At 41.7% G+C, this 12,533-nt stretch overlaps 1 protein-coding gene across 1 annotated transcript in view; it reads right to left on the reverse strand.

The window, feature by feature from the left end:
* The window catches only part of LOC121289648, a 498,843-nt gene that overhangs the window by 275,637 nt on the left and 210,673 nt on the right, over positions 1 to 12,533 (reverse strand). Inside the window, exon 7 of the mRNA XM_041209274.1 lies at positions 744 to 878. Coding sequence (XP_041065208.1) covers positions 744 to 878 — 135 coding nt within the window. The remainder of the gene's footprint in view (positions 1 to 743; positions 879 to 12,533) is intronic.

Here is a 12,533-nt window from a genome sequence, read left to right on the forward strand (position 1 = left end):
TAAATGGAATGTTGGCAAAAATTTAAACATTTATAAAACAGAAATATAAACAGAAATAGTTTCATTCTGAAGTGATGAGTTACAATTAACAAGATTTCAAATTATGACTATACACTGAATAAATTATGATGCAAAAGGGTTTCTTAATATACCATCCTGCCATTTTAATTTCAGCTTTTCAGATGCAAATTATTTTGATATTATCATGGTTAACTGAACAGTTAAATGAACAAGGCAGACAATCTATTCATTAACAAACATATATTTAGCTACATATTACAAATTATGAGCTGCTAGAATCTAAGGTATAAAAGAATCTTTTTTCACTTGGTTTTGTACTTTTACAAATGTCAAATTAACTGGCACATCTTTAATAATTACTGTTAATTTATTTTCATCACACTATGATCAATTAGTGGAATGATAATTAAAATTTAAGACATTATCATGCTTATTATTTCAAATTCATACTTTGAAAATGCATCTACTTCTGAAATTATTCATGTAATAAACTGATCTTTATCACAAAATCATAAACTCTTTCAGTCTAGCAACAATGTGTTTCCCAGATATGAGAAGCTATTTGGTCTCTGCCTCTTCAATACAACAGAAAACATCAAAGTTGAAAAATCAACCAAATAGAAAATATAATTAGCAGGCCAAAATGACATGAACTCTGATACTTGTCTAGAACATGACAATGGATGATGCATTGCAATGTAAAAATCCATCTCATTATTCACCTTTTAGCCTCCTCAGTTTTCTCATGCACCTTCTCATTGAGGAAACTAATGTGATCTTCCAGCACTTTATTATTTTCTTTCAGTTCAACCACTGAACATTGCAAATGAATTTGGTCTTGTTCCTTCTGCAACAAACTGAAAACATATCTAGCATTATTTATGCATATTACCACAATTATTATTTCCACATGGTGAACTGTGGTCATATAATGCCATTTTTTTAATGTGCCTGCTGGTGCCTGAAGAGATAGTTACACAAGAATTTCCTGGGAAAGATAATCTGCCTATCCATTGGAGTAGTCATTGGCATGCACACCATGTAGAATAGGTGTAATTAGCTGGAATGCATGGAAACCAGAATGCAAACTTGAAAAAGGTCATTCAGACTGCATATTTCACTGCAGGAAGGAACAGTACTTGGCACATCCACTCGACTTGCATGTATTCTTAAGTTTTATCAATCTTTTCATCAGAAGTTTCAAAATAATACACCATAAGCACGTACACCAAGTGGCCAGGTAAGGCACTAGGGCATAGTGTCAACCTGGAGGAGAAGAACACAGAACTTTACCAAACTACATCTCTATGGCCTGATGTAGATTCTGAACAGCTGAATACAAGAGACACAGACTTCTAGATCTGCCTGCCCAGTTAGCTAGAAATATCACTTATAACACCTGGAGGGAGCTGGCAATGACTTTAGGACTGCAGAGAGAAAGCTAGTTTTGGCACAGTAGACTTCCGTTGAATCCTTGACCATCCTGGGCACCAACACACTGTTCACCCTCCCTCTTAATGCAATACATGAGCAACAAATCCTGCACAGTGCACACTGGTTAAAGCTCAACAGCTCTTACTTTGATTATTTCATGCTCCTCAGCTGCTAACCTTAATCTTATTATTCTATGTTCTTTCACGAGAAAATGGTCTGCAGGGAGGGGGGGGTGGTCTTTGCTTGTGGGGCATGGGCAGGGGGTGGGCCTGTGGGAGCTGGAGGCCTGGTGGGGAAGGCTATGGCTTGGGGTGGGGTGGGTGAGACAGTGGTTGCTGCCTGATCGCAGGAGTTGTTCTGGCAGGCACACTGGACCTAGGGGATAGGTGTAAAGGCATTCACCCCCTCTGGATCCAGAAAGCCCTCACTTGGATGTACCTGCCAGGTTTCCTTAAGCACAGGAAACACTGTCAACAACAATAAAAATAAAAAGCTGAAAAACAATTAGGCTCAATTCTTTTGGTTAAAACTCCCCACAAAGAGCCAAAAGATAGACTGGATTAAGCCAGAGAAAAGAAAGAGACAGTAAGCAAAGATAAGAATAACATAGTTTAAATTCAAATTTTAAAAAATCTCTGAAGACAATTTACTACTTAAATGAACGATACTTCACAGTTTCAATTGTTCTCCTTGGCCGGAGAGGTTGAGTGACATTGCAACTACAAATTCCATCACTGAAAAGCTACTTATGCCATTAAGCACTAATCCTAACTTTCGGCGGCAAGTTTAATTAGAGTTATAGAGTCATAGAGCCATTTACATTGCAAATTTCTTGAAACTAACAGGGAGTTCGAGAGTGAAATGCCCTTTTTTGCAAAGCATTCAACAACATCTGGCAATTCACAATTCATGGGCTATTTCTTCTTTGCCATAAGTTGCTGGAGGATTTTAATGTTAATAATGGTGTGCGTATTAAACTCACCATTACTTTGGTAGCAAAATCTAGGCCATACTATTTATAAAATATAACAGCATTCCTGATCAATCAAAAGATTATTCCCCAAATTGTAAAAAGCTGTCAGTTCAATAATAATTCATGTCAAACATTTAAGAATAATTCAATTGTTTTCCACTTTCTCAAGTGCAGAGTTCTGTAGGTGGTATAATACATGAAGTACGGTTCCCAATAGAACCATAGAAAAGTTACAGCACAGAAGGAGGTCCTTTGGTCCATCTTGTCCATGCCAGCCCAAGGACACCCAGGTGCCCTTTCTAATCCCACCATCCTGCACCCGGCCTATAGCCCTGCAGCTTTCAGCACTTAAGGTGAAGATCCAGGTACTTTTCAAAAATAGTTTAGAGTTTCTGCCTCTTTTTCGAATTCTGCAATTCTTTTCTCTTGCCATAATTGTCAAAGGTGTTTATGTCCCCATTGTTTCTAGTTACAAATCTCCTTTCATACCGAAGTCTGTGTCCTGTTTCTAAACGATCTCGCCATCCCGTTAACACTGTATCCTCCGTTTTCTGTCCTATTGTCGAATGGCTCATTTGTGCCATGAACGCTGCCAGAAAGGAATGTTTTCTGAGGATTTTTTTTTTTAAAAAGAGCTTCTGACAATTGTTCTAGTAATGTGTGTCTTTCTGCAAATTTAACTCCTGTCAAAACTAGAAATCTGTCCATATTCAATACATTGGCACAGTCTAGTAACTTAAATGCCAGCACTGATTGCATAAATTCCATCTAGAAATTCCCTAATCTTGCATATAGTCTACTGAATTAAATTATGTAATCTTCTATGGAACTATCCTCCAACTTTCTAAGTTTATCAAAATCTGACCATGCTTTGTAAGCACTTAAGTCATATTTTTGATGGATCTTATCCATAAAATTTAATAACGTTTTCAAACCTTCATCCACGTTCAAATACTCAGGCTCCAGCTCAGAAAATACTTTGCATCTTATTTTGCTTTTGTATGGTAACAAATGTGTCAAGGCCATTCCTTGCTTTTTATCTTCGGCAAGGGTGTAACCAGTGTCCACATAATTACTTCATTCTTCCATTACTTGTAGGGTTCACTCTTAAAAAACATTGGTGGGTAATCATACCCGAAACTACATTTTGATTCAGCCATTCTCCAGAGTTACTCCAAACCACTCTGCTCTTAAAGTTAACACCAAATAGTCTTTTGTCTGAAGAAAGCTTAGTTTCCAATCTTTTACTTACAAGCAGCACACATCATCTGCTACCACTGTTAACATTCCAATAACTGCTTGATAACAAATACAGAGACCACGACTGCCTTCTCCAAATAGAGTTTTATTCTGATGCATAAAACTCCACAAATACATTGTCTCACCTGTTTTCCCTTTACATACACACCAAGTACTTAGCTTATTTACAGGCTCACTTTTTGCCACATGGGTGATTTTAACTGAAAATCAGGAGGTCCACTGCCAAATACAACAGCAATATATGGTGGTAGGTAGCAGGGTGACCAGATGCCAGGAGAAGAATGTTTTCAACAATTTGTGAAGATTCTCTATAGGTCATGAGAACTAAGAGTGCAAACTGCAACAGTTGGTTGTAGTTCCGATTACAAAAGTTGGCACAAGAATGTGATAGCCTCCCTATAGAGAAGCATAGCTTCCTCATGAGTTGGTCCTCTGAACTGCCTTTGTGTTATTCTGAGCCATAGGGCGATAAATTTCCCATGAGTATGCCTCCTCCTATCTGTTCTCTCTAATGCTTTAGTTGGGTGTGCTTATTCCTTCTGAGTCCCCTCCTCTTACAAAAGTGGAATTGCCAGGCGGATCCACATGTCGAAAAAAGTGCCAGAAGCCCCATAAGATCTACAAAGACTTAAATGTGTTCTAAGTAGCCAGAAAGCACAATGTAATAGATGCAAACTGTCTCACAAAACTTTCCAGTGTTTTACCTGAGAGCAGCTGATGATCCCTTTACATGTTGCTGGAAATAGCTACCTCCAAACTTGAAAATCAAGCAGTTTTGATATTACGTGGCAAACCCACAAAGCCAGATTTATGCCCAGGATTAACAAACTAAAACAGCCAGAATTCAAAACGTACCAAACACGATCTTGACACAAGGCCTTCACTGTGTGGAAGCACCAGAATAGCTAGGGCATATTATTCACCAATGACTAAGTGGAGAAACACTGTGGTGGCAAGAATAGATTCAAAATCATAGTGCAGAGCGGGTATGAAAATTCACGAGAAAGTTTTGCAATCAGAGCATCACAGATTGTGAATACTCATGCCACTGTTTTGTACGGGAGGCTTTGCTCCTCCTCCTTCTCTGTGTCCTGGTCATTTGTCACTTGGGCATCTGATAACTAATTTTGGGCATCCTTTTGTTGGTCCTGAAGAGTAATCCATCTCTGAATTCCTAAGTTATGAAGGATGCAACAAAAATAATAATGCAGGGGACTTCTACAGGCTATCCCAGCAGCATAGCCCCTAAACATCATACCTAAACATCACAGGTTTCTTCAAAATACCAATTGTGCTCTCAATGTCGGCTCCCATGAAGACATAGGGGTTACTACATCTTCTTTCTAAGGGTGTGCTAGGATGATTCAAAGTAGCAATGGACACTCCTGATTTCCAAGGAGCCCGCCTTTTATTTTATTTGTATCTGAAAAAGGAGACAGAGGGTGGAAATGACTACTTAACCAGGATAGCAACCTGAATGCCTGGCGATAACTTGCATTGTGTAATATTCATTGTCTCATAGCAAATGAACCATGACAGAATAATAAAGAATCAAATACTGTGGATGCTGGAAATCTGAAACTAAAACAGAAAATGCTGGAAAAACTCAGCAGGTCTGACAGTATCTGTGGAGAGAGAAACAGAGTTAATGTTTCAAGTCCATGTGACTCTTCTTCAGAGCTTGGAATGATTGAACAATACTTCTTCCTATTAATATATGGGACACTTTGCCCAGAGGAGCCCAAGAGGCTACACAAGTCCCAATAATTAATTAGAGGAAATTTCACTATGTAGTAGAATCAAAGCGATCTCAGCTGAACTTCCCTGGCCTTCAGAGAAAGCTTTATGTAGGTTTTGTCTCCTGTGAAAAGGGCATATGTCATCTGCTCTACACTCCACTGCACTGATATCTTGAACATCTACAAGTTATCACCTGTCAGTCTGGAATGGACTAATGCAAAGAAGTTCAAAGCAGTGGTGACTTTACTGCTACAGAGATGGACATTCTTGCCATGGATTGTGGCACAAGGTCCTCCTCTGTGCTCCCTTCTCAGCTACTTGGTAAAACCAAGCCTGTAAAGGCACATTCCTCAGAGAGCCAAAGAATATTATTTGGTTCCAGTAAACCTTTGAACGTAGCTACTATTAAGTAGGTGCCCTCCTCCTCATATGCTGTTTAACTTCATTTAATGTCCAAACATTCTTCCTCCTCTTGAACAAGGTACAGTAGCATGCCAAAAGGTACTCTCAGTGGGGGCTCAAGGCTTTCCCAAGAAAATTTTTTCAATTTTTTCAGGTGCTTTCTTTTGACCACAAGAATACACTATAACCTCACTAGTCCAGAATGCTTGGGACCATGTCATTTCAGGATTTCAGAATTTTATGGATTATAGAATGACATTAAAATGCCTAACCACAAGTGTGTGAACTGGAAAATACCATAGGTGTAAATATTTACCTGAAACATAAAACAGTGCTAAAATGCTATAAAGCAGTAATAAAAATTGTTTTACTTATCCAAATACTATATCTCCCATGCTTCTGCTCCAAGGTATTGTACTAAAATGATGGATGACGTTGAGGGAACAGGTGGTTCCATACACTGCTTTATTTCACCAATAGTTAGAATGGGCGTAGAAGAAAATGTTTGATCATCAATCTCAAGACCAACTAATTCTGGATCCTGTGTTGCATCTGGTCTGCTAGTTGATGAGATTGGGCTTGGTGAGGGTGTGAGAGAGAGAGAGATGGAGAAAGAGATTGAGAGAGACAGGGACAGAGAGAGATGGAGAGGGAGACTGAAAGAGCAAGACAGAGACAGCGTAGAGAGAGAAGGCAAGTGGCTTGTTAATTTTGGCTGCGTTTTCCCGCTCTGCACAGTCACTGCATTCCCCCATCACCTACCATTTTCTGCCCTCAGTGTGAAAATCAGGTGAACTTCTCGATTTGTTGCAGCACCTGAACAGTCGTGTGGTAAGTCCGTGAGTTGCTTGGGTATGCTTAAAAAAATTTGTGGACACCTGACATTTCTGACTTCAGGATTTTGGATTGAAGAAACTCTAAAAGGAGGTGCAGGAACAGAGGGACCTCAGTGTATATGTACATATATCATTGAAGATGGCAGGGCATGTTAAGAGAGCAATTAATAAAGCATTTGTTATTTTAGGCTGTATTAATAGGGACAATAAGTACAAATGTAGGGAGGTCATGTTGAACTTTATAAGATCTCATCTGGAGTACTGCGTCCAGTTCTGGGTCCCATGCTACAGTAAGGATGTGAAGGCATTGGAGAGAGTAAAGAGGCGATTCACAAGAATGATTCCGGGGTAAAGAACGGTAGCTATGAGGGTAGATTGGAGAGGTTGGGACTGTTTTCCTTGGAGAAAAGAAGGCTGAGAGGAGACTTGGTAGGAGGTATTCAAGATCCTGAGGAGTATGGATAGGGCAAGTAGTGAGAAACTGTTTGCAAGAGAACATTAAGAGCTAGAGGGCACAGATTCAAAGTAATTGGCAAAAAGCGTAGTAGTGATGTGAGGAAAAATTTTTTCACCCAGAGAGTGGTTGAAGTCTAGAAAGAATTTCCTGAGAGAGTGGTAAAGGCAGGTTTGATCGAAGTTATTCAAAAGGGAATTGGATCGCTATCTGAAAAGAAAGAGTGTGCAAGGAGATAAGGCAAGGAGTGGGACTAGATGGAAGACTCTTTCAGAGAGCCAGGGAAGATCAATGGGACAAATGGCCTCCTTCTGCATTGTAAAGATTCTGAGAGTTTATAGTGTAAATTCTGATCAAAAGTTAGCAAGATTCCACAAAAGTCTCTGTAATTGTCTTAACCAAATGCTGTAGAAATTCTACAGTGAGAAACCCTGCCCCCTGTTCCTTACTGGCTGGCATTGCTTCAGATCTGTGACTAGTGGAGATAGTTACACGTAATGATGATGTCATATAGAGTCAAAATCATTTAAAAGGTACAAAAGGAGGCCATTCGCCCACTCAAGTTTATGCTGGCTCCCTGCAGAACAGTCCAGTCAGTCCCACTCCCCTGTAGCCCTGCAGGTTTATTTCCTTCAAATGCCCATACAATTTCCTTTTGAAATCATCAATTGTTTCTGCTTCCACCACCCTTGCAGGCTGCCTCTTTGAGATCATTTACCACTTGCTGCGTAAAAAAAGTTCTCCCTCACATTCTCCCTGCACCTTTCACCCAAAATCTTAAATCTGTGTCCCCTAATCTTTCTACCATCAGCTAATGGGAAGAGATTTTCCCAGTCTACCTTCTCTAAGCCTGTCATAATCTTAAACAAAAACAGAATTACCTGGGAAAACTCAGCAGGTCTGGCAGCATCGGCGGAGAAGAAGAGAGAAGAGTTGACGTTTCGAGTCCTCATGACCTTCAACAGAACTAGGTCTGTTGAAGGATCATGAGGACTCGAAACGTCAACTCTTTTCTTCTCCACTGATGCTGCCAGACCTGCTGAGTTTTTCCAGGTAATTCTGTTTTTGTTTTGGATTTCCAGCATCTGCAGTTTTTTTGTTTTTATCTCTGTCATAATCTTGTACACCTCTATCAAATCTCCACTCAATCTCCTTTGCTCCAAAAAGAATAACTCCAGTTTTTCCAACTAAACCTTGTAACTAAACCTCCCATCTCTGGAACTATTCTGGTAAATATGATCTCTATTTCCATTTCATTTACATGGCTATGATATTTCTGGTGTACCTTGACCCAGGCAAAGGAGAGGCAGGCAGGATAACTGACTGCAGCAAGAGTGGCTGCTATTCCACCATTTTGCATCTGCTCTCACACTTAATTCAAATTGTGCTGCTCAAATAGGCACATGTCAAGCATGAGGCCAGCAAAAAATATCAATTATAACTTTTCTACACATGGAAAGCGCTGCAATTGCACGATAGCAATTTACTCTAACTGCTGATTTTCTCTTAATGGATGTACAAAAAACCAAGAAGCTAATTTTCACGGTTGGCATGCTACAAGTGTATTTTATGACTTTGATTTTTTTGTATTGGTACCTCTTCTGAAGCAATTTTTGTTTTATCTATGTGGTATTTTCAGGTGGGGAACTGCATAAAATTTCCCTATGGCATAAAAATATTATGCACAGCTACTTTAGTATAACTGTACGCATTTCTTTCTCGTGTCATCTCAACCAAAGTTCTTTGCATTCAATTTTTACTTCAAATCAAAGTCATGCACAATAATAGTTTGGAACAGCTTTAACTTTTCTCGTTACAAAGGGAAGAGGGCAACAATTATGTAACTGTGTAATTTGAAACATTTAAATTTTGCAGGCATGTGTATCAAACTTACATTACATAATGAAACATATTCATCATATTCTGAAAGTGTTAACGTTATGGAGAAATATTTCACGACGTAATGAAAACTTCTTAGAAATACGTGTATAGTATATAATTAAATTAATCACCCTGACATCATAATACTCGGGATTGGGAAATGTGATTAATAAAGTAGACTCATCGCAAAAGAATAACTAATCTTTACAGAGTTACAAGAGTTCCATTTTACAGCTTTTTCAGATTTTGACAATATATGGTATAATGACCAAAATATGGATACGTTTGGTAGTATGTCAAAAAAGAAACTATTACAATAGCTCTCAAAGCTTACTATGTATAAGGTTATAAACAAACTAACCGAGTACCAATTTTCAACTTCTACTAACACTGAGCAGAATTTTCCATTTTGCAGATTAAGTGTGATGGCAGGTAGGATAGTCAGCAAGTTTCCTGCTGATTGGCAGGGTGGGCTCTCATGCCCAATATTCCGCTTTTTAAAATTCATTCATGGGATGTGGGAGTCACTGGCTAGGCCAGCATTTATTGCCCATCCCTAATTGCTCTTGAGAAGGTGGTGGTGAGCTGCCTTCTTGAACTGCTGCAGTACATGTGGTGTAGGTCCACCCATAGCACTGTTTGGGAGGGGATTTTGACCCAAAATCAGCTTGAAAGGTGATTAATTATGCGTCAGGGAGCTGCTCGCCAAATCATGCGGTGGAGCGGGCACTGGTTCATCCACCCACCATTACCTCATGGGGTCAAAGTTCCTGGCACCACATTTAAACAGCACCTAAACACACATCCACTCTGCAGGTCAGCTATGTGGTCGTATGACATGTCGTCTAAGAAAAGCAAGTGATCCATGCCTCAATTCATCCACAACTCCCCAGTGAGTCTCCTCCAGGCCCTGCGTGAAAGGCAAGATATCCTCTTCTCAAGGGAAGGAAGCAGGAGGGCAACAACCTGACCTAGCCGGCCTGGGAGGAGGTCGCCATGGAGGTCTGTGCCCATGACACACAGAAAAGGGACACGCTGCAGTCCAGAAAAAGGATGAATGATCTTATCCACTTTGCCAGGGTAAGTCAACCTTCTATTCACTTTAGACTTACATTCTCATAAGGGCATCAGGCACAATAAGGTTTACAGCCCACAGGGATCTCAAACACTATTAACAGAAGAGACATCTGCACTGAATGTCTCACACACACTTTAACATTTTCACCATCTCATGTATCATCCTGCACACTCAACTTCCACTGCCTTTTCTGAAGAGGACACAGCACACACAGCAGCCATGCATGCTTCCCAACTTTTCTTCCACCCGTTCTGATCACATTCCATTCCATCTGTCTTCATGCAGGCAAAGCTAGCCCATAACAAGAGGGAGAGATCCCTGACCGCTGAGGGAACCCCTGAAATACAGAAGCTGACTGCATTCGAGGAGGAGGCAGTTCAGTTGGCAGGGGAGGTCAGAAATTGATCCTGTGGTGAAGGCAAGATCAGCCTTCCCCATCAAAGCAGTATGGATGACCCCTCCATAGTCAAACACATTATGACCTTCACAGTGAGTTAAATGTAATGTTGGATTCTGCCTATTCAGGAACAAATTCTATCTTCTCTCCCAGGCATCAGCAGGAGAAGGCCGAGACAAGCCTCCAGCCAGCCCCTCAGTCCCAGTCCCCAGTCCACCTCAAATGATGATGCTGAGGACCCATTAGAGGTCAAACCGTCACTGCGTTCACCTATACCCTGCACCAGCACAGACAGACACACCTTGGTGGGTCCTAGATTGAGATTAGACTCAGCTTCACTATCTGCAGAACACCTTGCAGCCACGTCTCTCCAGCAGTTGGAGGCGGTGACAGCCTAGGTCTCTGGCACTCACAGGACTACTGGAGAACATGCCACTGCTGAGTCCAAGTCAGATGATGAGCCTCTGTAGTCAACCAATGCACACATGCTGGAGAGGCAAAGGCAAGCAGGGGAACATCAGGCAGAATTGTCCGAGGCAGTCACCAGACTGGAATGAAGGATGGGGGAGTCTGTCTGTGTTCTCTCTGATGTCGTGGCTCCTGCATGCAAGTACCTTGAGGTCTCCATGGGAAGGGTGGTGACCGTCTTGAAGATCACGGTCCAGCAATTTCTGCCAGATTTGCGTGTGGACCTGCAGTCCATCACTCTAGACTTTGGTGGGATCCATCAGTGGCTAGGCAAGAGGGGAATGGGGCACCTCGACCCCTCCTCCAGGTGCCCCTTCTCTTCAAGGAATCAGGCAGGGGGCCCCAGCAACCCAAAGGGTGTGCCAGACACACCAGGGCATCGACACAGGAGACTCCAAGGGTGCCCAGCTGCTCCCAATCCTGCTGCTTGTGACCCCATCAGCTCCAGCTGCTCAGGCCAAGCAGGGTGCACCTCTCCCACAACAGGAGGCACAAAGCAGGTCAGGGCTCTCCAGGCCCCAGGCCTCCAGAGGACGCCCGCCGAAGTCATACCAGGCAACAGGGCACAGCAATCAGCAGGCTGCCTCCACCTCTGCTGTGGATCTTGGTGCTATACCTAGTTATTGCGGCAGAGTACATAAAGTTAAGAATTTATGACTGGACATTGGTAACAAGGGTGCTTATTCACTGTATATATAATCCACCTTTGTAAATAAAATTTGTTCTTATGACCCCACATCTCAGGAGGTGAATGCCTCTTGGATCTGATTGGACGTGCTGTCTTATTTCAAGGGTGATCTAAGCTCCCACTCCTCAACGGTCTATCTTTGTGTCCCTCAGATTCATGTTATGTTTAGGAAGTCATGTTATGTTTAGGAAGTCATGTTAGTCACTCACCCCTCGTGTCCCCTAAGGGAGATGCGTCAACCCAGAGCCTTCGAGAAAGTGCATGTAGATACAGAAATGCTGTTTTGAGTCTTGCAGCACACGACTGAATAATGTGTGCTCCTGTGTCTTAGAGGGTGATATCTAATGTTGTGGTTTCAGCACTGAGCTGAGTTCCTTTTGAGTGTGAAAGTGCACATCCTGGATGCATTATGTTCACTGCAACCAACTTAAAATATAAATGGCTGCTGGAAGTGTCATGTGCTGGTGGCAAAGACTGCGCAATGTGCAGTTGACTCAGGTTGCGTGCTGGTGTGTTGCCTTTCACATTGCACAGGTTCCACATGCAGCATTGGATCCAGACCTTTCCGACGCTGATACATTTGTGATCCCGGAGGGTACAGGTCCCAGGCTGGAAGATGAGCTTGCTTGAGTTTTGTACGTTTGGAAAGGGCTTCCTGATCACTTCCATGCCTCTAGGGGATAGGCGAAATGTGCACTTGACACCTTGTGTGGACCTTACACTTCCTGGAACCTAGAGGCACTCAGCATATCACAGGCATGTTATCTATGTCCTGCCATTACAATGGCATCCTCACATGGCAAGTCTCCATCCTGGCCCTCTTCAGGTTCCAGCCTCACCTGCCTCTTCCATGTCTCCCTCTGGCAAGTGATCTACCCTTTGAAGCACCAGCTTGTGCAAT

The sequence above is a fragment of the Carcharodon carcharias genome, chromosome 17 (assembly GCF_017639515.1).
Source record: "Carcharodon carcharias isolate sCarCar2 chromosome 17, sCarCar2.pri, whole genome shotgun sequence".
NCBI classification, from domain to species: Eukaryota; Metazoa; Chordata; class Chondrichthyes; order Lamniformes; family Lamnidae; genus Carcharodon; species Carcharodon carcharias.